General features: G+C 38.1%; 1 protein-coding gene across 2 annotated transcripts in view; it reads left to right on the top strand.

Moving 5' to 3' along the window:
* The window catches only part of CRMP1 (collapsin response mediator protein 1), a 77,060-nt gene that overhangs the window by 45,118 nt on the left and 4,962 nt on the right, over positions 1-26,980 (top strand). For both annotated transcript variants that reach the window (XM_069070039.1, XM_069070045.1), the window contains exons 4-12: positions 6,618-6,782; positions 13,378-13,439; positions 14,652-14,732; positions 16,738-16,806; positions 18,021-18,141; positions 19,118-19,274; positions 21,391-21,532; positions 24,367-24,537; positions 26,212-26,391. In XM_069070039.1, coding sequence (XP_068926140.1) covers positions 6,618-6,782; positions 13,378-13,439; positions 14,652-14,732; positions 16,738-16,806; positions 18,021-18,141; positions 19,118-19,274; positions 21,391-21,532; positions 24,367-24,537; positions 26,212-26,391 — 1,148 coding nt within the window. The remainder of the gene's footprint in view (positions 1-6,617; positions 6,783-13,377; positions 13,440-14,651; positions 14,733-16,737; positions 16,807-18,020; positions 18,142-19,117; positions 19,275-21,390; positions 21,533-24,366; positions 24,538-26,211; positions 26,392-26,980) is intronic.

Genomic DNA, 26,980 nt, shown 5'->3' with positions numbered 1-26,980 from the left:
AAAGAAAGAAAGAAAGAAAGAAAGAAAGAAAGAAGAAGAAAGAAAGAAAGGAAGGAAGGAAGGAAGGGAGGGAGGGAGGGAGGGAGGAAGGGAGGGAGGGAGGAAGGAAGGAAGGAAGGAAGGAAGGAAGGGGGGGAGGAAGGAAGGGAGGGAGGGAGGGAGGAAATGACACTCTGGTGGTATAGTAGATAAGATACCGGTCCTGGAGTAAGAAAGAACTAAATTAAAATCTAGCCTTGGATACTTACTATCTGTGTGACCTTGGGCAAATCACTTAACCACTCTCTGCTTCATTTTCCTCATCTGTAAAATGGGGATAATGTTAGCATCTACCTCCCAGTGTTGTGAAATCAAAAAGAAATAGTATTTTATAGTATTTTTGAAGGGCTTAAAACACTATATAAAGGCAGGTTTTTAAATTTTTTATTATTAAAATGGTAATTCCTTAACTGTCTTCTTACTCAAAGGGAAACTAGATGTATTATAAAATTAAAAAATACTTTTTGTCAAAACTTTCTATTAGTTGTTGATAGAGTAAAAACTCATTAACTTGGAATAATGGTCCAAGGGAAGCAGTGAATCCATAGTTAGACTTACTGAAATGCTTGAAATAAAGAATATTAGTAAAGAAACGTGTTAGTTTGAATTACATCAGTGACATATAAATAGAACACTGTTCAAGAGATAAACTGTCTATGTGAACTTGGATAAGTCACTTTCCTTACCTCCTGGGCCTTAGGTTTGTTGTTGTTGCTGTTGTTGAGTTTCAGTTGATTCAGACTCTCCATGACCCCATTTGGGATTTTCTCACCAAAGATACTGGGATGGTTTGTCATTTCCTTCTTCAGTTCATTTTACAGATGAAGAAAACAAAGCAAACAGGAATAAGTGACTTGCCTAGGGTCATGCAGCTAGTAAGTGTCTGAGGTCATATTTGAACTCAGGATCTTCCTGACTCCAGGCCCAGATCTCTGTCCACTGCACCACCTAGGTATAAAATGAAAGATGAAGATTTGATGTAGGTTGGTTCCTTCAAGCTCTGACTTTGTGTGTTCTAAGAACGCTTCTGGCTCCAACATTAGATATTTTCTATTTTGATGTCCCTTTTTGCTCTGGCAATTTATGATCTTACCCTACTGGGCATTATCCTTTATCACTTTCAAATGTATCATGTAGATTAAACTAAGATATGAAATATTAATGATTAGAATGAGGTAGGTTCATCAAACCATTATGATTCCCGATTAAATGAAAGCATGTTGTTCTTACTCTAGAATTACCAGCGGCTGGTGGTACAGTGGCTAGAGCTCTGAGTATGGAGTCAGGAAGTCCCTGAGGTCAAATCAGGCCTCGGATACTTAACCAGTTGTGCTAACACTGGGCAAGTTACTTAATCTCTGTTTGCCTCAATTTTCTTAATGTAAAAGGAGAATAATAGTAGCACCTACCTTGAAGTGTTATGGTGAGAATCAAATAAGATAATGTCTGTAAAGAGTACTTAGCACAGTGTCCAGCACCCAGTAGGTACTACATCAATGCTTATCTTCCCCACCACCATCTCCAAATCATCTAAATTCTTATTATTGGAGCTCATATCTACTACAATAGTATCTATCTATTAACAATGAAAGGGGCAGCTAGGTGATGCAGTGGATGGGTGCTGGGCCAGGAGTCAGGAAGACTCATCTCCTAGAATTCAAAACTGGCCTCAAATACTTACTAGCTGTGTGACCCTGGAAAACTCACTTCACTGTTTGCCTCAGTTTCCTCATATGTAAAATAATGTGAAGAAGGAAATGACAAACCACTCCAATATCTTTTCCAAGAACACTTCAGAATGAGGTCACAAAGAGCTAGGTATGACTGAAACAATTGAACTAATAATGAAAGGCAAATATCTTTAAAAAGGAAGAATTTAGACTCCAGAAGAATTGTAAAAGATCACCTCAGTTCCCCAGAATGTCTTGTTTTGATTTAATTAATTAAGCATTTTTAATCCCTTCTTAAGTTGAAGTCATGGTTACCATTGACAAACTTCCACTACTGTATATACCCTGGTCAACAATTTTAGAAATTGGCTCATTTCTTTTAGTCATTGCAGGGCAGATGCAGAATTTATTGCAATGAGAGTTAGCATCCTGTCACTTTTACCACGACTTCCTACCACTGAGTACCTGTGCCTGTGGTGTCTTTGGATATTTACATTAAATCTTATACATTCTCTAAGGTGACAGGGGAGGGGGAAGGGATTGGGGGGAAAGGAGTGCATGTTATGGCTAGAAGAAGCACTCAGCCTTTTGGGAAAGCTAGGGGATGTTTGCAATTACAGAGGTAGAGGAATAAAGCCTTAAAGTGATACTTAAAGCAGGCTACAAAGTGGATCGATATTTATTGATTGCCTGTTCTTTGAAAAGCACTAAAGATTATAAAAGAATTCAGTTGAATCCAATAAATATTATTGAAGGTTTGAATTATACAGAGTGCTATACTAAGAACCGGGCATGATAGATTGTAAATATAACCAAGACAATCCTCATCTTCCAGGAGCATATCATCTATTAAGAGAGATATAACATGAATAAGTTACTGTAATAGAAATAGAAAAAAATAAATGCCTAAAACAAGAACAAGCCTACATCTTGGTGTGTTTAAGAAAAGAGAACATATGTGACTGGAGTGGAATGAGGGAATGCTTCATAGAAGGAATGGCATTGAATTGAGCTTTTGTATGCTATCAGCTGAATAAGGGGACAGCTCCATGGCACAGTGGATAGGGCATTGGACTTGGAATCAGGAAGACTCATTTTCCTGAATTAAAATCCTGCCTCAGACACTTATTAACTGTGTGACCCTGGACAAGTCACTTATCCCTGTTTGCCTCAGTTCTTCCTCTGTAAAAATGAGCTGAGAAGAAAATGACAACCTACTTACTCTAGTATCTTTGGCAAGAAAATGCTAAATGGGGTCACAAAGAATCAGATATGACTGAACAACATTGGGTGAATATGGATATATTTGTCCTGTTCTTTATCATAATTCCACTGTGGCATTAATACAGTCTGGGGAATGGTGTGTGTGTGTGTGTGTGTGTGTGTGTGTGTGTGTGTGTGTGTGTAAAGCGTGATTTTCTCAAAAAAGAAGTGGAAGCACATCAATTTTTCTGGGAAATTTATAGCTTCAGCCATAAAAATGATTTATATAAATTGAGAATATAATTTTTAAAGCTATGACCCCAAGACTGCAGATATATATGGATTCTTTCAAAGACAATGTTTTGCTTTACTATGTGCATTTGTTACAAGAATTTTTTTCTTTTCACCAGTGGAGTGAAAGGTAGAAAGGAAAAAATGGTTTTTTTCTTAATTCAAAAAATAAAATTTAAATAAAAAAAAACAACAACTTGAGGGGCAATTTCCCTTCCCTTCTTTCTTCCCTTCCCCCTTTATTAGAAAGATATCTCTAAGGTCAAGGAGAGTTTTATGTTTCTCTACAGAAAGTTGGCCCATTTCGTTCATCCAGGCTTGTTAAAGGAATTTATGGCTGATAATTCCCATGGCTGATGGTGGGAGCCTGAGGCTTTTCCAAAAAGGCATTTTTAAATACTGGAATTTGTGATTGCCACCTTACCCTTCCCTAGATATTCCATTCATTCCCTGCCCCACTCCCCTTGGGCAGCAAAACACAAGTTAAGGAATGGTAACTGTTAGATGAATAGAATGTGTGAAGAATGCTGTAAAAATTCAAAGGAGGGAAAGGTTACTGAGGACTGATGTGGCCAGGCAGGGAAGTCTTCTTGCATAAGGTCGAAAATAGTTCTTGAAGGATAAGTAGAATTTGTAGGGGAGAGTGTTTCAATTTGATGTAATGAGCAACATAGGTTTGGTGGTGGGAATGCCTAGTTTCTGCTCTGGCTGGTTAGGGTGGGAGGATGAGAGGAGTGAATAAAACTAGAAAGGTAAGAGGAAGCCAGAATGTAGAGGTCAGAGAATCCCGGGTTCAGGGACTTGGAGAATATAGCTATGCCTCATTTCACAGCTAAACTCCAAGGGGAAAAATTATCCGCATTTGTTGCTTTTGCTTTATCATTTTTCCATTCACTTCTCAGTTTTTTGAAATCTGGTTTATGGCTCCACCAATAAACTAAAACTGCTTCTCTGAGGCTACCCAGGATGTCTTCCTTGTTAAACACAATGTCCTTTCCCCAATGCTCAGTCTTTTTCTCCTCTCTGTAGACTATCATTGTTATCACCCCATCCTCCCAGAAACCTTCTCCCTGAGCTTTCATGATACTCCATATTTTCTCCTGGTTTTCTTTCAGCCTGACTGACAGCTTTTTTCCCCCTCCAGACTTGTTGGACCAATAACAGTAGCCATCTCCTTTGTGTTGGTGATCTCATCAGCTCTCAAGGTTTTAGTTATCACCTGTATGTAGATGTCTACCAGTTTTACATATCCTGACCCAATTTGTTCCCTGAACTCCACTCTGCATTATCATCTCTACCTGGATCCACTGTATTCATCTAAAATCCAACTAGTCCAGAACCATAATTATCATCTTCCCAATTAAATCCATCCCTCTTCTAGACTTCCATGTTGCTGTTGAGGGTACCATCATCCTTTTACTCCCCCAAATTCATAGTCTGACAGTCATCTAACTGCCTTTCTCTTCCTCACATTTCCATATCCAGTCAGTTTTGAAGCCTTATCAATCCTAACCCTGTTTATTGCATCCATTCTCCTGTCTCTACCCATAGGGCCACCACCATATTTCAGGCCCTCATATTCTCTAATTTTGGCTATTCCAATAGCCTCCTAATTGGTTTCCCTGTTTTCAGACATCTCTTTATCTAATCGATCCTATAGGCAGCTGTGAAAATAATTTCCCTAAGTCATAAGGAGGACCATATCACTCTCCACTTAAGACTATTCAGGTGCTTATTTGTACCTGTAAAATAAAATGTCAACCCCTCAGTCTGTCTTTGAAAGCATTTTGCACTCGTGTTCCAGCCTCCCTTTCCAGACATTTCACATCACTCCCTACAAGCACAGTATGTACCAGCAAGATTGAATTTCTTATTGTTACTTGGCCTTCATATTCTTCCTCCCCCTCACCTGTGTGTCTTTATGCATGCTGGCCCCCATGACCGACTACTTACTTACCTATTGTGTCTCTTAGGAAATTTCCCTTTCTTTAAGGTTCATCAAAGGTGCCAGCTCCTATGGGGCATCTTTCCTTACTACCTAAGTTGCTAGAGCTCCTCCTTCCTCCAATTACATTGCAATTTTCAAATTACATTAATTCCTCAAATTAAAATATGAGCATATTTCAATACATATATATATAATTGCATCTAGAATTTATAAGTATTCATAAACCCCTTATTGGTTTATTAAGTATTCCCTAGGGGGCGGCTAAGTGGCACATGGGATAGAATGCTGGGTCTGGAGCCAGGAAGACTTCTCTTCCAAAGTTCAAATCTGACCTCAGATACTTACTGGCTATGTGACCCTGGGTAAGTCACTTAACCTTGTTTGCTTCAGTTTCTTTATCTATAAAATGAGTATATTTGCCAAGAAAACCCTAAATGGGGTCATGAAGAGTCAAAGAGGACAACCCCAAGTATTCCCTATAAAAATTTGACTTGTGGGCAGGAGCTTTGTTTGTTTGGGTTTTTTGTATATTTCCAGTGACTTATTTTGCGCTTTGCAAATAATAGTCAATAAATATTTGCTGAACTGAGAAAGAAAGTGGATTGCAGGAGGTTGGAAAAGCATCAATAAAAGCATTAAGATAGTCATGATTATGGTATTGGGAATGACTAGAGAATAATAAAATGTCCCTGAGGTGGAATGTTTTGTGGAATCTTACAAAAGAGCCATGTGACCAAGCAATTGTTTGGTTTCCCCTCTGTAAAATGAATGGTTTAAGCTAGATAATTGATAATGCCCCTTCTAGCTCTAATATTCTGTGATAAGATTTTATAGGAAGGATGGGGCCAGATTATGTAGCATCTTGATTGGCCAGATGAGGAGTTTGGACTTCATCTTCTAGTCAATGGGGAACCACAGAAGGTGTTTGAGTACAGGAGTGACATGATTGAAAGAATAATGTAGTAGTATGTACAAGATGGATTGGGGGGTATAGAAAACTAGAGTTGGGGAGAAGGCTTAGCCAGGAAGCTACTGAATTAACATGTGGGAAAATCAGGAGCTTGGACTGGGGAGACAGAGTTGCTGGAAAAAAGAATTTTTGTTCATAGGGGAACAATTTTGGTTTTCTTACAGAAAACTCTTTGACCCCTTTATCTTTTTGTTGTCATTGTGTTGTTTCAGTTGTGTCTGACTCTTCATGACCCCATTTTAGGGTTTTCTTTTGCCATTTCCTTCTCAAGATCATTTTACAGATGAGAAAATGAGGCAAATGGAGTGAAGTGAGTTGCCCAGGGTCATACAGTTAGTAAGTGTCTGAGACCAGATTCAGTCTCATGAAGATGACTCTTCCTGATTCTGAGCCCAGTGCTCTATCCACTAGGCCACATGTAGCTATCCCCCTAGCCCCCTACAATAAATGCTCTGTATCGTGAATTGGCTTTGACTATGCACTTATTCTCTTCTAGTTGACCATGTCCTCCCTGAGCCTGGTGCCAGTTTACTCACCACCTTTGAAAAGTGGCATGAGGCTGCTGACACGAAATCCTGCTGTGATTACTCTCTCCATGTGGATATCACCAGCTGGTATGATGGGATCCGAGAAGAGCTGGATATGCTGGTGCAAGACAAAGGTCAGTGATCAACAAGAAATGGTTTGTTTTCCCTGTATCAGCTTGGAGGAGACTTCCATAACTTACTCTATGTCTTGGGGCCTAATGCAACTATATTATCAAGTCCCTTTAAAAAATATATTTGTTTTTAGTTTTCAACAGTTACTTTTATAAGATTTTGAGTTCTAAATTTTTATTCCTTCCTGTAATCTGATATAGGTCATGTATGTGCAATCATATTAAGTATATTTCCATATTAGTTATGTTGTGAAAGAAGAATTAAAAACAAAGGGAAAAAACCATAAGAAAGAAAAAAAAACAAAAAAAGTAAAAATAGTCTGCTTCCATCTGCAGTCAGACTCCATAGTTCATTTTCTGAGTGTTGATAGCATTTTCCATCATGAGTCTTTTGGAATTGTCTTAGATCCTTGCCTAGCTGAGAAGAGCTATGTCTATCAAAGTTGGTCATCACACAGAGTTGCTGCTAGTCTGTAAAATGTTCTCCTGGTTCTAGCAAGTCCTTTTTCAGAATCCAGCCCTATGACAGGTACTGTGGTTTGTACAGAGGAAAAGAAAATAGGAAAGACCCATGACCTATGAGTTAGGATGTCTGGGTTACAATTTTGCTTCTACTATTTACCACCTGTGTGACGTTGGGTGAGTCACTTTTCTCTCTAATCCTAAATTTCCTTATCGATAAAATCAGGTATAAATAGATGAGATGTCTTGTAAGATTTATTCTAGGTCTTATAGCCCACATGTGCATATGTGTATATATGCACACATATATGTGCACACATGCATATACACACAAATGTATATGTATATGCATATATTTCTATATATAATGGACTATAAGATCTAGAATGGGCTTATATATGCATCTATCTACGCACATATATATGTATTTATGCATTATTGTTGTTGTTCAGTCATGCCTGACTAAACCATCATGACTGCCATGGACCCTTTATGAACCATGGACCATAAACACAACAATTCTATTTATGAGGTTTTCTTGTCAAAAACATTGGAGTGGTTTGCCATTTCCTTCTCTAGTTCATTTTACAGAAAAGGAAACTGAGTCAAACAGTGTTAAGTGACTTGTCCAGAGTTGCACAGCTAATAAATGCTTGAGGCTGGATTTGAATTCAGGTCTTTATAACTCCAGGACCAGCACTCTATTCATTGTGCCACTTAGCTGCCTCATATATATATATACACACACACATACATACATATGAATAGCTACATATAAGATAGCCTTTTGTGGACCAGAACAAGAGTATGCATTTTGACTATGGGTTAGATGTGAGTCATTGCTAATGAAATAGGTCACTTTGGCAGGAAATTGCAACAGGAACATCCAAAAGAACATGTTTCATCTGTTCACAATAGAATATACACATTTCATTAGGGGAAGCTGACTAGGTGTCCACGGGGATGATGGCCAATGAATATAGCATGGCCAGGGATTTTAACTTCAGTTAGAAAAACGTAGTGAGTCAGCCTGAAGCCTCAGATGTTCTGACAGTGGTATTCCCTCTTGGCACTTAATGGGACAGTCAGTCTATTAAGGACCCCTGGGGAATGCTCTTTTGAGAGGCATCCGTGACTTAGTGGAAAAGACCATTGAACTGGGTGTCCTATATGTATTCTATCTCTGGATTTGCTTTGTTGTGCAAGCTTGGCAAAGTCACTTCATTTTTCTAGGCTCTGTTTTCTTATTTGAAACATGTAATTGAAAATGTTTGACAAAATAAATAAAAATATAACCATTATTGTTCAGTCATTTCAGTCGTGTCCAACTCTTTGTGATACCATTCGGGGTTTTCTTGGCAGAGACACTGGAGTGGTTTGCCATTTCCTTCTCCAGCTCATTTTACAGATGAGAAAACAGAGGCAAGCAAGGTCAAATGACTTGCTCAGGGTCGCACAGCTAGTAAGTGACCGGGGTCAGATTTGAATTCAGGAAACTGAGTTTTCCTAACTCCATGGCTGTTGCTTTATCCAATTTGCCATCTGACTTGCCTAAAAAAAGTATATATATGTGTGTGTGTGTGTGTGTGTGCTTATTATTACATATTATTAACATATCACAACATATGTATGTATGTGTATCTATCAGTATAGATTATGTTAATCTTCCCTTTTCTAACTCAATATGTTGTTGACAGGAATCCATCTCTCTTTAAGTTTGATACCATTGGTCCAGATGACCTCTTAGTCTCTTTCTGTTCCAACATTTTGTGTCCTACATTCTACAGACCCATGCAGCTCTGACATTCTGTGTACTCTGGTCCTTTCTGACTGCAGCATTCTATGTTCTAAGATTTATTGGAAAGATTACTTGAATTAGAGGCAGATGACCTGGATTTGAATCCCAGTCCTTCTACTTGACTCTCTGAGTGACCTTGGACAAGTCCCTTCTACTCCATGGGTCTTAGTTTGGACTAGATGGTCTTTATGGATATTTTTAGGTCAGGCATTGAGTGAGCTCCCTCCAATCCTGACCGCTGTCCAAAGGAATTAGGGCTATAGTCCTGTTCCACTTGGCCCTTCGGACCCATTCTCAGTGGTGGCGTGCCAGGTCTCTCGAGGACTCCTGCCTAGTAGAACAGACATGGCTGCTCATACCTCTTAGATGAACAGGGAGACACCATCTATAATCCTTATAATAAGATGGAGGATGAGTAGTTATTGACATCTGCCCTGAAGCTGTATCCTAAGACCCCCTTTGGCCTTACTATCTGTCCTGATACTGAACCTTCAGACCCCCAGGTGCTGCCATCTGAGCTACTGTACCCTTTGTATTTCTAGGTCTCCCTCCCTGAAGCTAAGACCTCCTCTCTAGGTAGGTAGGTAGATAGATAGCTAGATGGATAGACAGACAGACAGAGAGACAGACAGACAGACAGAGAGACAGACAGACAGACAGAGAGACAGACAGACAGAGAGACAAACAAACAGACAGACAGACAGACAGAGAGACAGACAGACAGAGAGACAGACAGCCAGCCAGACAGACAGTCTCTTTCACTTGCAGAGTGAGATCCTTGGGAGCAGGGCTTCCTTGCTTTTCAATTCTATCCTTAGAGCTTAGCACAGCACTTGGCACACTTAATAAGTGTTTAGTAAATGCTTTTGCATTCCTTTGTCCAAAAGATCTCAACAGGCTAGAACAATGGATCCAATCCAATACTATGAAATTCATTGGGGATAAATGTCAAGTACAACACTTGGACTCAAGAGAATAGCCCAATTCATATATATATATATATAATGAAGAAGGCATAGCTAAATAACAGTTCATGCAGGAAAAAGACTAGGAAACTGATGGGATCTGATATAGAAGCCCCCAAATTGGAAGTAAATATACTACTGGACCGTGCTCTGGTCAGATCACATTGGGTTCAGTTCTTGTCACTGCTTTTTAGGGAAGATGACAATGATACTGAGGTGCTGTATAAGGATCAATGGAAGGAACTGAGCACATTTAGCCTAGAGAAGATTTAGGATAGAAATGACTCCCTAAAGAACCACCATGAAGGGGGACAGTGGAGAATGGGGATTAGAAGGAATAGACTTGTTCTACTTGGCCCAAGAGAACAAATCTGAGAACAAAAACTGGGAACCACTGGGTAGAAATTACAGGAAGGAAAATGTTATCCCAATGTAAGAGGGGAAAATCCTTTTTAATTGATCTAATAGTGGCATTTATTGCTCTGAGTAGTAGTAAGTCTTCCCCCTATCTCAGGTGCTCAAATAGGTACAGAATTCTAAGCTTCTTGAGGGAAGGGACTGTGTTTCACCTATTTTTGTGTCCCTAGGTCTTAGCATTGTCCCTGGCACATAGTCCAGTACTTAATAAATGTTTATTAATTGATTGGTAGAGGAAATTCATATTCAGGAACTGATTGGTCTAGGTGGTGTCTCAAGTCTCTTCCAGCTCTGACATTCTGCTTCTCTAGCCTTCTGTTCTAGTCCTGAAAAGGTTAATGCTGGCAGAGAGTTCCTTTTAGATTTCTGGAGCTAGAGAGAATGGGAGCAATTTTATTAAGTTTAAAAGGAATTGATCTGGATTCTGATAATTTTTACATGCAGCTTAAGTGGACTTCTTGTCTCTCTTTGATAGGATGTTTCAATATCTGTCCTTTCTGGCAACTACTTCAGTGTTTCAGTTTGGATTGGTTTCAAATGAAGTATAATTCCTTAAGGAGAGATTGTAATGGATACAAATTGAAAGATTTTCCTTAATCTCCCTGTCCACAGAGGGAATGCCTGTTTGTCTATAAATCTTTATGGTCATTCCTGTTGCCTTGGCACATCATAGCATTTTTTTTTCTAACTGAAAAGAAGCTTATAGATCAATTAGTCCACCTTCATCTTTCAGAGCAAGAAATTAAGGACAATGGATGGAAGTGAATTGCTTTCGATCACATTCTTAATGTCAGAGAATGAACTTGAACTCAGGTTTCCTGACCCACAGGCCAGTGCTCTTCCCATTATATGCTACTATTCTATAGCTCATTTGACCTTGAAAGGTCTCCATCAGTTCCAGAGAACTTAGGACATGCACCATCTCTAGAAACGTTACATGAAACTCCCCTTCAGGAGTGGTTGACCTAACAGCTGGCCAACATTCAGGAAATGAGACAAAGCAATCTGTATGACTGAGAGGGTTGGCCAAGGACCAATCGTATATTTAGAAGCTTGGAAGGTTATTCCCAGAGCGGAGGGAACTTCTGGAGTGGCTGCATATGCTTAGTGAGGAAGATCGATTCAGCATAAATGAATTGCTAATAACTCAAGCATGACTGATGATAGGAGGCTATAAGCTCACAGCCAATGCCATTCAATTTACCTTTGTGGGCCAGGCTTCTTTGTGCAATGCTCTTGGTGATCGGATTCAGTTTGCTCAATTTGTGCATTTCTAGGTAAGTAAAGTCCACAGTCTGCTGTGAATGCTCTGGTATGATGCAGTATTAACAGTCTCCTGGAGGACTCTAAATATTAATCAATATACAAGAAGAAAGTGGGCCTGGAGTTAGGAAAAGAAGAGTGGAGGTATAAGCAAAGAACCTGGGTGCAAGCCCCAGATTTCCTGTTTACCACTCTATGGCTTTGGACATGCCACTTGGTCCCTGGACTTCAGTTTCCTATCTGTTAAGTTAAAGGGTTGAACTTGATTGGTGCTTCTTAACCTGGCACCATTTTCTTTTACAGTTCATTTTACAGATGAGGAAACTGAGGTAAATGGTAACATTTGAACTCAGAAAATTTTTCTACTCCAAGCCCAGCACTTTACTGCACCACCTAGCTGCCCTCATGTACATTAAAAAAACTTTTTTTCTGAATTTAGAAACAAAACAGAAAATCAAAGAATCCCAGGAACAACAAAAAAAAAGCTAAAGGAAGAAGAAAAAACATCTCATTTGCAGTCAAAAAGCCTGGGTTTAAATCCTCATTCAGTTACTTATTATCTTTTTGACATTTAGACAGACACGAACCATTCTCTCTGGACTTTAGTTTTCAAATTCCCCAGTGGAGAAGATAGGGCAATAGATGATTTCTAAGCTCTTCTAGACCTACATATTATCATGCTATACATTTGCCTGCATAAAAATAAGCTGCAGGAATGTAGGAACTTTCCCATTTAGGTAGGATTAGGTTCCAACAGAGGTCCTAAGGGATGCATTGTGGGAAAAGAAAATTAGGTCTAGCATCACCCACAAAGCTATTTATTGAGTGCCTTTTCTATCTTGCTTCCCTTTCTACTCATGTTCTGACTGTGTCTGTCATTCATTCATTTGTCCAAATGCTTTCTGAGTTTACTTATATTTCCTACAGAATTTGGATAGAAAAAAAATTATTTTTTACCAGCCTCAGAATGAAGCTGATATTTCCTTCTATTATTTAAGAATATGATTCTGAGAAGAGCACCACAGACTTCAGCAGACTGCCAGAGATCCAGGACACAAAAATTATTAAGAAGCCATTTCTAAGAATGATAAATTTCCTAAGTTTATGAAGCAAAGTGTTGGTCTTTTCACCAAGAAATAAAATGAAACAGGGGAAGGAACACTACTGAATTTGGCCTTAACATTTGGATTCTAACCTTTGCTTTACAACTTAGTTATCCAAGTCACTTTAATTTTCTAAGCCTTATTTTCCACATCTGTAAAATGGAGATAAAGTTTTCACTTTCTCTCTCAGAGACTTGGTGGTGGTAGTGGTAGGGCATGTGTGTGTATGTATGTGTGTGTATTTGTATATATGCATATATAGATAGATTATTGTATCTATATCCATAGAGTGGTTTGTAAGATATATAAATACATGATATTATTAATTGCCTAAAACTTCCTTTCTTTATCCAGATCCATTTGGGGATGTTTTCTGCCCATAACCTCTTCTTAAATGAATGAAAGCCCATTTCTCTGCTGTCTCACCCTACAAATTCAAACCAAATGACCTGTTGGCAAATTTTAAAGATAATCATGTCTCTGCTTCTCACTGTGTTCTTTGTATCCAAGAAAAAAGATCCCCTACATCCCCATACCTTTCCTGGACATCAACTGATGCTGTAAATCTCTTGTCTTCTGTTTTGGAACAGGTGTTAATTCTTTCCAAGTCTACATGGCATATAAAGATCTCTACCAGATGTCTGACAGCCAGGTATTTATCTCTTATCCATACAGGCTCTCCAGAGTCAATTGTGAAATTATTTTATGAGCATTTACACCTTGGAAACACAGACAGCACTATGGATCAGGGATTGTTTTATTATTTTGTTGGCTGATTAGGCTTGAGGAAGTGATGGAGAAAATATTAATAATTCAGAGTAACCTTAAAGGCATGTTATGAATTTTTAGGTAACTGGTTGTTAAGCATTTACCAGCATATCCCTGGACAAGTCACACATGTTAGACTTCTGAATGTGTTTTATTACACTGAGGCATTTGCCTGTAGTTTAATTGTTACTGGCCTGCCTTCTCTGTGCCTTAGTTAGGAGATAGAAAATGGGAAGGATCAACATCAATGCTCAGTGCCTTGTTTTTCTTCTTGTGATTGTAGATGATAGCACTTACATATGTGATTCAAGGTGACCTTCACCACCTGTAGACATTATTGAAACAATCAGACATCGGTTTACTTTTCTGAGAAATAAGGTGGTTACTAGTTGAATACTGACTCCATCAATTAAGAAATATTTATTAAATGCATGCAATATGCTATGCTTTGTGTTAGGAATTGGAAAGAGTCAATGGTTGTAGTGAGTGGTCCTTTGGGTATGACCTCATAGGTGAAAGTGGGAGAGATACAGTGCAGAGCTTGAGACCATGGTGGAGCCAAGGAAGTATAAGCACATAATAGTTACCATCCTTTCCTGGCCATGTTATCCAAGAAGCTGGTTGCTTCTGGCACTCATTCACTGAAATACTAAACTTGGAGTCAGGAAAACCTACATTTGAATCTCACCTGTATCACAATGGGCAAATCACTTAATTTCCCTCGGCTTCAGCTTCCTCATGTATAAAAGTGTGAATAATGATGATACCTATCTTACAGGGCTTTTGTGAGGATCAAATGATATAATTATATAAAGCACTATATAAATCTTAAAGTGTTATATAAATGTTAGCTATTTATTGTAATGCATATATCAGCCTATTTAAAAATATTTTTAGCAAATCTGCCTAGAACTTTACTTTCTTGAAATATATTCACTTTAGAACAAAGAAATCTGATGTGGAGAAATGGTATCATTAATATCATGCTTCCTGAAGGAATTGAAGGAGAAAACCCACTTTTTGTTGTAAATCAGTTATAAGAATATCAACTGAATTATTTTGGGTTTAGGTTCATTCTTTCTTGTTCCTTCTCTAGCTCTATGAAGCATTCACATTCCTAAAAGGGCTCGGTGCAGTTATCTTAGTTCATGCTGAAAATGGAGATCTGATAGCTCAGGTAAGTAAGTAATGCCTGCTTCTTCATCCCCAATGAAAAATGGGGTAAGTAAACCAAAAAGCACCTAATATGTGCCAGAAACTGGCACTGGAATACAAAGATAAAATCCAGATGGTTCCTGCCCTCATTTTGATTTTATTCAATGGGGGAGGATCGAGGAGGGATATAGCAGGTTCATGAATTAGTATAGACAGGGAATAAAATATGACTTCTAATCCTGACTCTACCATATATTATCTGTATGACCTTGGCTATATTCTTTCCCTTGAGTATCTACTTCCCTGTCTGTAAAATAGGGATTATGGCATTACCTACATTTGAATTCCATTTCAGATAAATGATAGATAATGTGATTTTAAAGATTTTCTTAAAGAGTTTTTTTTATTGTGGTTATTTCTTTCCATTACTTATAATTTCAAAGGAAACAATGTTACTTTTAGTCAATATAAATGTTTTTAACTCCTTTAATGTAATTTAGAAACCTGAGGCCAACAGAGACTGTTTTACCCTTTCCCCTTTTTAAAGTACAAATCGCTTGTTTAAATATCATGTGAGAAATTATTAAATTTCATATCTTTGAAAGTTTTTTTTCTTGATTTTGGTATTGATTTTTGGTAAGAAGTCAAGGTTTTGATTATATACAGATAGTACCTTTGGAAGTGATGCCCATTTGTTTCCTGTCTGTTCTAGTTAATTTCAGCTTTTGTTTTGTCAAACTTCCCACTTTCTTGAAAAAATAATTAATTTTATATAGGCCTGAGACATCTGAGGAGTCTTCATGGCTTTGACCTCTTTTGTGACAATACCAAGTCATGTCTTTCAACATATTTTCCACATTCTCCCCTTTGCATTGAATACTAAGGTATGTGTTAATTAAATGTGAGGAGACTTGATCACCCCCTCACAGGCTTTCTTTAACTTGTCATCCTCTGTAACAGATAGTAATATTTTAAATCCAATTATATCCGTAAGGGTCTTTTTTATATTCATTATGAACATTGTTCAATTCTTTCAATTGTATGGATCAAAATTGTTAGAGTTCAAACCACCGCCCTACTGTTGTTACCAGTATTTCCTTGGAGCAAATTTCTGTGGCCTTCATTTCTTAATTTATAATAAAGGAGCTGACAAAATTAGTTTTGCATTTCATCATGCATGTAAAAACAATAAGGAGCATCCTACCATGAGATACTTGAACATCTTACTTTCTCAAGACATGATGTTTCTTGTTTCCTTTGGACAAATGATAAAAATATGTGAATGTATATACAAATGTGTATGTATACATGTATGTATATATGTGTACACACATTGTGTACTTACATACATGAAGCCCCCACAAACTCTACCAACTCCTTAGATTCCTATTCCTTATTTTATAGTTTCATTTATAAAAATAATATCAGTGTCCATAGGATTACATTTCTCCAGTAGTATGTTAATTTAGCTCACTATGAAATAGTCCATAATAGCTTACAAGTAAAAGAATAACATAAAGAGATATTGCCTGGTCCCAAGTTTATCTCTATCTGAAGACCATTATGAAATATGAGAACAGCAGCAGCAGTGCAACAGTAGCAGCAGCAACACTTAACAGCAATAGTAACAGCAGCAATAGTAACAGTAGCAATGCTAGCAGCAGCAATGGTAGAAACAGTAGCAGCAGCAGCAACAGTAAAAACAGTAGCAACAACAGTAGCAGCAGCAACAGTAGCAGTAGCAACAGTAGCAGCAGCAGCAGCAGCAGCAGCCGCAGCAGCAGCAGCAGTAGTAGTACTAGTAGTAGTAGTGGTGGTGGTGGTGGTGCTAGTAGTAGTAGTAGTGGTAGTGGTAGTAGTAGTGGTAGTAGTAGTGGTAGTAGTAGTAGTAGTAGTAGTAGTAGTAGTAGTAGTAGTAGGTACCTGAATGTAAGTGACAGAAAAACTGAAAGAAAATAGGATGAAATTTATGTAATTTGGCTCCATTATAAGCTGGCAAGGGGATATTTTTTTCTCTTCTCTTCCAGGAACAAAAAAGAATCCTAGAAATGGGAATTACGGGTCCTGAAGGACATGCTCTGAGCAGACCTGAAGAGGTAATGAAACATAGTTTCTTTCCAATTGAAAATGGAAATTTTGGGGCAGCCAGGTAGCACAGCGAGTAAAAGCACCGGCTCCAGTGTTGGGATGACCTGGGGATCGAATCCCGGGATCAGATACTCAGCACCACACCCAGAAATAACTGGCCGTGTGACCTTGAGCAAGTTACTTAACCCCAATTGCTTTAAAAATAAAAACAATAATAATAATAGAAAATGGAAATTTTATCATCTCTACTCACACACCACAAAAGATAGCCTCTCAACCTTGTTTTTCTCTATTGGAATTTAGTGACAAGACCTTGTTGGCAAAACTGGGAAGCTGGCATAGCTGATCCTTCAGTTGTACCTACTTTTTCTTCATCTCCCTTCCTATCTCTGCTGATATTCCAAAGTCTTATACTGGCCATAGCTTCCCAGTTTACCTTCTCCCTAAAATGGATACCTTGCCAGTTGGCACAATGTCTCTGTGCTCTTAACAATAGCAATCTTTAATTAAGTACCTACTGTGTGCAGAGTACTTTGCTAGGCACTCAGCGAGGCACAAAATTTAGATATGATTGCTGCTGTCTTCAAATTTGTAGTCTACAGCTTGGGTATGATGTAAACAGATAATTAAAATATGCACTTAAAATTCAAATGTAATAAGCATTTACCAAGTGACTACTGTGTGCAGAACAACTGTGCCAGCTGTTAAGGGAGACACAAAATTTAGGCACCATCCCTTCCCTTATTGAATCTTCAGTCCAGTAGTAAGATAACCCACAGACATATAAAATAAGATATAATTGATAGATATATAGATAGATATGCATATATGTGTGATGTATATGTGTGCATATGTGTGTATACACACACAACATGCTAAGAAATAGAAAACAAATTAATTAATGAAACTTGAGGGAGAAGGCCATTACCAGCTTGGGGACAGGCACCTCCTCTCTTTTCACCATGAGGTGTTACAATTCCTGTGCCCCCCATTTCTTCAAAGTCTTACTCTCTTTGGTGATAGCAGGCAGCTGGGGAAAGCTCATGTGGTTTGTCAGAAAGAACCCTGGACTAGGAGTCAGAAGATCTGTGTTCTAATTTTTTTTCTTCCATGAAGCCTGTGTGACTTTGGGAAAGTCATGTTTCTTCTTTTAGCCTCAATTTACTTCTTTGACCCTTGGTACCTTCCTCTCTTTTTATTTTTATTTTCTCTTTCTTTTCAGCTGGAAGCAGAAGCTGCTTTCAGAGCTATCACCATAGCCAGTAGAATCAATTGTCCTGTTTATATCACCAAGGTGATGAGTAAGAGTGCTGCAGACATAATTACCCTGGCAAGGAAGAAAGGTACTGATGTCACTTCTTCACCCCCAACCCCCTGCCTAGTTGCTGTTTGTATGACTGGTCGGAGCCTCTTATCACTAGGGAACGGATGGTGGCCATGACTGCCTAGCTTCCAAGGGAATTATCTTTCCATATTCAATCAATGAGGGCATGGATAATAAAAACACACCACTAATAAAATGATCTCCCTTGTTATTTTGGAAGTCAGTTGTTTCAAGATGCTCCCCTTTTTAAATCTTTCATAAGAACTTATTGTCAATTTCCTAAGGGATTTGATTAATACCTAACTATTTGTGACAGAGAAAGTCCTGGGATTTAAGACACAAATACAACAGAGTCCCCAAAGGCCCAGCTGTGGCCATTTTCTATACTTCCAATTGCTGTCTTCCTTGGCCTTTATTGGTAGCTTGACTTGTGTTATTGAATATTGAATGAAAACTCCTTTGTGAGAGTTGTCTGGTGGTTGGTTCAGCTATGTATGTGTGTATGTGTGTGTGTGAGGCAGGTGTTATTATTATCCCTGTTTTGTGGATGAGGAAACTGAGGCAAATAGGGGTTATATGACTTGCCAAGGATCTTGCAGCTAATAAAAATACCTGAGGCTGAATTTGAACTAAGGTCTTCCTAACTCCAGGCCTAATGCTCTATCCACTGTGCCACTAGAACCCAGGTCTTCTGGCCCCAAGTCCAGGGTTCTTTGCATTATGCCATTCTTCTCTATGTTTTTGTACTGAAATGGATGTTTACAGTCTCTGGGACTTCCAATAATGATAATTGTCTGACCAGTCACTTTTCGCTCTTTTAGGTCACTTAGGTTGTTATTGGCACATACATTCTACAGTAGCAAGTCACAGGAGATGGGTAGGAGGTTGTAGAAAACTAATATGCATACATACCATATATATGTAAATGTATATATGTGTGTATGTATGTATGTGTATACATTTTTTTAACGCTTTCACATTTTCTCTCACCCAAGGTCCTTTAGTTTTTGGAGAACCAATTGCTGCAAGTCTAGGGACAGATGGGACCCACTATTGGAGCAAAAACTGGGCCAAGGCAGCAGCTTTTGTGACATCCCCACCACTGAGCCCAGATCCCACAACTCCTGATTACTTGAACTCTCTCTTAGCCTGGTAAGCATCACTGAGGAGAAAGTGCTATGCAAAACTGGCCTGGGGGCTTGATGGGTTGGGAGATTAAGATAAAAGACACTTTTAGATTGCTTTCACTCTCTTTTTCTCTATCCATCTCTTTCATCCTTTGCTTCCTTCCTTTTTCCTTCCTTCCTTCCTTCCATTCTTCTTTCTTTTTCCTTCCCTTCCTTCTTCTTTTCCTTTCATTTTAGGTCCTTCTCCATGAATATTTTTATGATTTTCTCCTCCTAATATAGGATCATTTTGAAATGAAATGTATGCATATGTCTATGTTTAGCACAGGTTCTGGATCTATGATTTCATTGAGAGTTCTTGTATGAGGAAACCCCTATCAGAACAAGAGGCAGAAAGCTGTGAGAGTCTAGAAGAGGTTATACATACTGCAGCCTACCTGGGCATGGAATGAACCAGTGAAGTCCTGGAGGCTAGGTTGGTTAAGAGGAGAGAGGAATGTTAAGGGATACTCATCCTCCAGTCATCAATCATGCTAATTCTTGTTTAAACCTCACTCCATTGTGGGTAAAATATGTTTCTCAAGACTGGAAAGTCTCAAGTGGGTCTCTGAATTCAGATGACAAGTATCATGTGTTTAGGAAGAATAGTTCCACTATAGATGCTAAGTCCCTGTTTCTGCGTAGTGGTCAAGGCAGGGGTTAGGACAGTGATTATTAAACTAGTAATTATTAAACCTTTGCAGGTCACCAATAGCAACTAATCAGTAGAAAAATTGGTTGCTGATTGTGTGAAGTGCCCCCTGGTGGTCTCTGTGTGTAAGGACATTAGGACACAATCCATTCATTCTGAAACTACACATGCAGCCACAACAGGAGCAGCCCAGATGGAGGGAATCCACATAAAATTCTCAAATCTCATTTTATGCAATTATTTTAATCCCCTTTTCCATAAGAATTAAAGCTTTTAGAGTAGAGTATAAAGAGTAAAGGATTTGGAGTCAGAGAATCTAGTTTCACATCCTAGCTTTGGTATTTACAACTCATGTGATCTTGAATTGGTCACTTCCCCTCCATTTTCCTCCAGTTCTTTTTGTGTAAAGAAGGGAGGTGGATTACACAATCTCTTTCTACCTGTAAGTCCTAAGAGCTAGTTACCTCCAAGTGACAAACTGCATTGAGCTAGCTGAATTTCTCTCCTTCCTTTATCCATGTCCCCACATCACTTCCCCTGGACATGCTTAGAAACAGACACAGGCAGAAAACAATAATGTAAGAAGCCAGGATAATGTGGAAGTGCAGTATTGTCAGTTTACATAAGCAAGTCAATTGAAGAAAGACAATGGAAAATCAAATGCAGTTGTTTAAAAGACCTATGCAATATTTGACTTATGCAGTATTTATATGGTGCTTTTATAAATCTTCATTGGCCTAGATGAAAACTCTTTTGCCTGGTTCTTTAGAAAGGATGAACCATGCTCCACATTCAACAAACATTATTTTGATATGCAAACAATTCTTAAAACAACTATCAGTAACTTTAATAGCTTCATTCTTTTAAGCTGAGTGCAGAAGTATTAGCACCTTAAAAAAAAACCCTCTATATTGAATGTAACCAATATATTTATTGAATTTGTTTAAGTATATATAGAGAGAATATAGGTAAATTTAATATAGAGCATGTATAAGTGCATATTTATTATATATTTGCATGTTTATGCAAATTTGTACCTATATGCATGTGCGTATGTATATGTTTCTTCATACATATATACACACATATAAATATACACACATACATAGACACAAATTTGTTCAATTTGTTAGTCTCTCCATTTTCAATTCTCCAATATTCCCCCAGTATTTCATTTATTATACCATAGTGGATTTAAATATGGAAGTGACAATTTTTCAGGTAAGGAACTGAAGCCCAGATTGGTGGAGTGACTTGTCTGTTGAGGATCATAAAGCCAGTAAGTCTCTAAAGTGGGATGTGAATGGTGATCTTCTTTAATCCTGATCCAAGGTGCTATCCAGTCTACCATCAAGGATCTCAGCATTTGTTATCTTTCTAAAAATCGAAGACATTGAACAGCAGTACTACTGACCTAAAATATAAAATGGTTTGCTTTTCTCATTCTCAGTGGGGATCTTCAGGTGACAGGAAGTGGCCATTGTCCATACAGCACTGCCCAGAAGGCTGTCGGCAAGGACAATTTCACCCTTATTCCTGAAGGAGTGAACGGGATTGAGGAGAGAATGACCGTTGTCTGGGACAAGGCTGTTGTAAGTAACCTCCAAGTTTCTTATTGATGAGCATCAGATAGGTCATCACATTTAGTCAAGATTAAGATGCTATGTGTTGTTTATTTGGGGTCGCTTCTCTTCAAGAGTTTCAGTAACATGTTTTCTCCTGGAGTAGATAACTTGAGATCCTTATGCTTGTTGTAATAGATTAGAAATCTGCCATAAGTGTAAAAGAGCTGGAGATAGCCTTTAAAATAATAGATAACCTTTAAAAAAAAAGATTGCCTTAAAAAAACATAATACTGCCTAATGTCATTAATTGGGTCTGCAGAAATATGTTGTTAGGGGAAACAACCTTATAGAAGTAATTGATTGCATAAGAATAAGTAGAATGACTAAAATAGTTAATATTTCTGGAGTTCCAATGCTAGCTTGGCTTTCTGATGTATGTTTCACATGAAATTATTTGAACAATGTTAGCCGTGAGAATTCACTGGATTTTGGTGGCATTATGGTGAAATTTGGCCCTATGCTGTGATTTGATGACAGTACAGCAGGAACCTGGTTATGCTGCATTGAACTTTGTGATGTTGTAGTAGGGTTTGGTTTTAATGTATTAATGGCATTCTTGTAAAATAGGTTTACAAAAACCAAACCAAACAATGGTAAGCATCATTTTGCTAACATGTCCATATGGTAAGATAAGACATTAGTATAGAGCACAGGGGACTTTGTAATTCTTTGGGTTTTGTTTTGGACCTCTAGATGCCTAATATGATAGAGAGGGGGACTAAACTTGTGATTTAACTGGTGTAGGGAATTCCCAGGTGAGGAAACTGCCCCTATCAATGCAGTATCACCCATCTTTGCTACTTTTAGTCCGAGAAAGTTGCCTAGAACACCGGGAAGCTAATTGACTTGCCCAGGTTGAGCAGAGATGTGGCAGAATGGAACTTAAACCCAGGTTTCCTAAGCTCCAGCTCTCTTCACTTACACTATGCTTTTTTTCTCATCTACTATACTATATATTAATGTATAATACCATTCATTTAATACTTTATAGTTTTTTAAAGTACTTTTTAAAATTTTTAAAGTATTTAAAGTAATTTTTCATAATTTCATTTAATCTTCAGAATAGCTCTGTAGAGTTGGTAGAATAGGTGGCATTGTTCTCATTGTACAGATATTATCTATGAGAGGTCAGATGAAAGCCTAAATCTACAAGCTTCTGTTTGAATGGTCTTACCATTGTGGCTCACGAATTACAGATGCTTTTGTTTACTTTTATCTTCCTAAGCTGCTGCTCTTTCCAGAGCAGTGAGAAGCATTCTGGATAGAAAGCTAATCCTGGAGTTGGGGAAACTTGGGTCCAGTTCTAACTAATATTACATACCATCTGGTTTTCCCTTCTCAAGTCACTTAATTCAGGAGCTTTCGAAGACAATAAGACAATGTTGATTTGCAGTAGTGGAGGAAGTTCTTCGTTGAATGCTTACTATCATAAGGGTAAAATCATAAGTCTGGCTAAAAAAATTTAAAAACTGCTATGGTCCAGATGATTTTATCTTAAGAAACCTCCTGGGTGTTGAATCTTCTTCCACCAATGAAAATCAGCCACTTTTCTGTAATTTAGAGCCTGGACTTGGAAGGAACTCCCAGTGGTCAAGGTTCCTGACGCACATTGTGACATTCAACACATAACTGAAGCCATTGTAGAATGGGCCAATATGATCTCAAAAACATGCTCTTAGGGTAATGGAGTAGAGTCTCAACAAACTATATTATAAATGCGTTGATACTGTCTCTGTAAGACCTTCTCATCACAGATCCAGACTCCTCCTTTACTGCCCCCAGGTCATGAAAGGGTATTATGAAGTGCTTTCATAAGACACCAGATCTTGGGAAACACCATAGAGATAAAAAAAAAAAAAACTTTCTACCACTTACTTCTTGCTGTTTGTACATGAGGGAAAATTGTAGTCAGAAATCCATACCATGCAGTCCTGCTCTAACCATGCCTCTGACATTCACCTGGGTATTATTCTTTCTCTGAAAGGAGTTCAAACCACCAAAAGACAAAAAAAGAAGTCACTATACCAGAAAAAACTATTGACTCTGGTAACAGCCTTTCTCCTCAGTAAATTCTTTTACACATTAAGTTCACCTGTACACCCAAACACATAATGGTGTCTTATTGTTCAATTGCTGACTTAGCTCACACTTCTTAGAGATGCCTTCTAGCAGGCTTTCTTTTATAACAACAATGCTAACACATTGCTTTTGAATAATTAATAACATGGTTGGAGAAAAAACACAGTAGTTCCAATGAAGGCAATTTGTGCTACATGATGGAGGAAGGAGTGTTGAGTCTGTATATTTATATATCTTACCTCATTTCATCCCCAGAATAATCCTAGGTAGTAGGAAGTATAGGTATTATTATCTGCATCAGTCAATCAATAAACATTTAATAAGTGTCTACAGTGTGTCAGGCACTGTGCTAAGTAAGTACTGAGGATACAAAGAGGCAAAAGACAATCCTTGCCTTCAAGGAGCTTGTAGTCTTACAGATAAAGACACCAAAGCTCAGAAAGAGGAAAATATTTAAGTAATTATCAGAGACAATAGTGCAAGTATTATTAAACTCATTTTGCCCAGGAGAAAACTGAAGATCAGAGATGGGACAATGCTAGAAAGTAGAAGATGTGAGACTTAAATGAACATTTTTTGATTCCAGAATTCAAAATCTTCTGGGTTATGAGTTCAGTTCAAACACTTGTTTTGACTTGTGTCCTTGTTCTGTGCATTACCAAGTGTCATCACTCTCTGTTTTTGACCCCCCAAAAATATCATTAAAGGTAAATTTTCTTTAGGCCACAGGAAAAATGGATGAGAACCAGTTTGTGGCAGTCACCAGCACCAATGCAGCCAAAATATTTAACCTGTATCCAAGAAAGGGAAGAATCTCTGTAGGCTCTGATGCTGATGTGGTGATCTGGGATCCTGATAAAATGAAGACTATCACTGCTAAGAATCACAAGTCGGTGAGTGTGCTCCTTCTGATTCAGAGAAGCTAGGTATTTTTATAATAAAAACTAAAATTTCCTACTAAAATAATTCACAAGATGTTAAGGTCAGATGGCCAGCGCATTAGTGAAATCAAGAAAGAACAAAATTTCTCCCCATGTGTATAACAATAGCTTATATTTCATTTGCAATTTAAGGTTTACAAAGAATCTTCATCACAGTAAATCTAAGGGGTAGGTAGAGTGAGACTTAGAGGCCCCATTTTATAAATTCAGGTACTGAAGCTCACAGTCTTTAAGACCCAAGATAATCTGGCTACTAGGTGTCAAAACCAGGATGAGAATCCCTTCCTTCTGACTTGGAATCCAAAGCTTTGTTGACACACTGCCTCTCCGTTGTGGGGATAATTTTTAGCTGCTTTGATTTTCATACTATTTCTGGACTGGTAGAGCCAATGTATTCCTACATTATACAAATCTGATTGTCTCTTATTTTGAAGGTTCAGACAAATGTGGGTCTCGTTTACAGAAACTAGAAAGGAGTTGTAATCTGTGTGCCAAATTGGAGTATTTTGACACCTTTGCCCACTAGCAGTCCTGAATTTACTGGCCTTTCAACACCAGAAAAGGGGAGGAGGGAAGGATGAGCTCTGTATTTTCTTAGATAAATAAGCAAAAGAATACCTTTCACTTTTCTCTATTTTTAGTGTTAATTTAGTGTTAATCCTTAGTATTAAAGGGCATGTTCTCTTTGTTGTTGGTCAGGACTTTATATTCAAAAGATCTGTGATTTCATTAGCATGAGTACCCCCTCAGCTAATGGAGTCCACATCCTTCCCATGTCTTGGTTTCTTGAATTGTTGTGGCCAACTTTTATATGTGGGGATATAAAAGAATTTGGCTAATGACAGAAGTTTTGCTTTCTCTTGATCAAGCCAAATCATTAATAGATTAGTGTTTATTTACAGGAAGAAAAAAACCAAAATATATACCTGAGGGCTGTTCAGCTCATTTTCCTGTGGACTTCCTCCCTTATTTGCATTGTTTTGCATAGATGATTTTTCCTGTTAGCATAATAGAAAATGAAGCTTTGCCAATGCAAATGTTTGAAACACACTTAAAATAGTAGTAGGAAGTTTTTCTCTGATAAGTACCTCCTTGTGGTATGGAGGTGATTCTAGGTTCTTGGGGGTCATGTCATAAACTCTGGAAGGTTCTACCAAGCTGGAAAAGCCTCATGTATGGGTCTAGTGGTGGACTGAGGTTATGCTACCAAGGACCTCTCTAGATAAACATAGAGAGGCTCAACAGAGGGTTGGACACACAGTGATGAATTTTTTTCAACACAAAAACTCATGAAGACTTGTTTCCTAAGATGTAGATGGGTTGAATTCTATTTTAGTGAAGCCAGTACTCCTATATTGAAGGGATCATGAATATTTTGAAGTCTAGAGGCCTATCGTTCAGTGTTATTCTAAGACTGCTACCTGAAAGAGAAGGATTTTGTAATGACAGTTTAAAAAAGTGAGGTTGTGAAGAGGGGCAGTTATAAGGAAGAAAAATCTTACAAGGGAAAGATAAGGGATAATGTTATAAACAATGTTGAAAAACATCAAGTCCAGGTCAAGAGATTCTTGGATCTTGTCTGGGAAGCTGTTAAAAATCTATTAATCATCTTTTTTAAACATTTAGGCTGTTGAGTACAATATATTTGAAGGAATGGAATGCCATGGATCCCCACTGGTGGTCATTAGCCAAGGGAAGATTGTATTTGAAGATGGAAATCTACACGTAAATAAGGGTATGGGCCGCTTCATACCTCGCAAGCCTTTCCCAGAATACCTCTACCAGCGTGTCAAAATAAGGAATAAGGTCAGTTTATAAGCAGTCTTTGGGTTAAGAATTTGGGGTTTTTTCAGCATGAATTGAGTGGGTCCCAGAATTCTTCTGCTGTAGTGGAGGCCAAAGTATTAGTAGTGGATATTTCAGGAGAGATTTGGGTTGGTGAGAAAAAAATTATATGTGATTCTTTTCAGCTTGACTTACACATTTGTTAAATTCCTTCTACTTAAAAGGTCTTGGGTGATTTGAAGATTTAAAAAAAAACATGGTTTATGCCTTCAAGGAACTTGAAATCTAATAGAGATTGTATGACCTGAATGAATAAGAAGTATACTAACTACAATATAATAGGAATAAAAGAGAGATCCAAAGAAAGGACTTTAGGAAATATTGAAGAAGGAGATTATAGAATCATAGGTCTAGAACTACAAGGGACTTCAGATGTCATCAAGTCCAGTTGAAGAATTCGAAGCCCAGGACCCTTGGGTCCTGGCTATAAGCACTAGAAAGTCTCTTAGAAGTCAGCTAGTCCAAACCCTTCATTATGTAAATGAGGAGACTGAGGCATAGGGAAGCAAAGTGAGTAACCCAAGGTTGTACAAGTAGTAAACATCAGAAG

Source organism: Petaurus breviceps, unplaced genomic scaffold (genome assembly GCF_028583685.1).
Source record: "Petaurus breviceps papuanus isolate PSGF00001 unplaced genomic scaffold, PetGlider_PUasm1.0 140, whole genome shotgun sequence".
NCBI lineage: Eukaryota > Metazoa > Chordata > Mammalia > Diprotodontia > Petauridae > Petaurus > Petaurus breviceps.
Note: the sequence above shows the minus strand (reverse complement) of the source record. Positions and strands in the feature narration are given on the sequence as shown.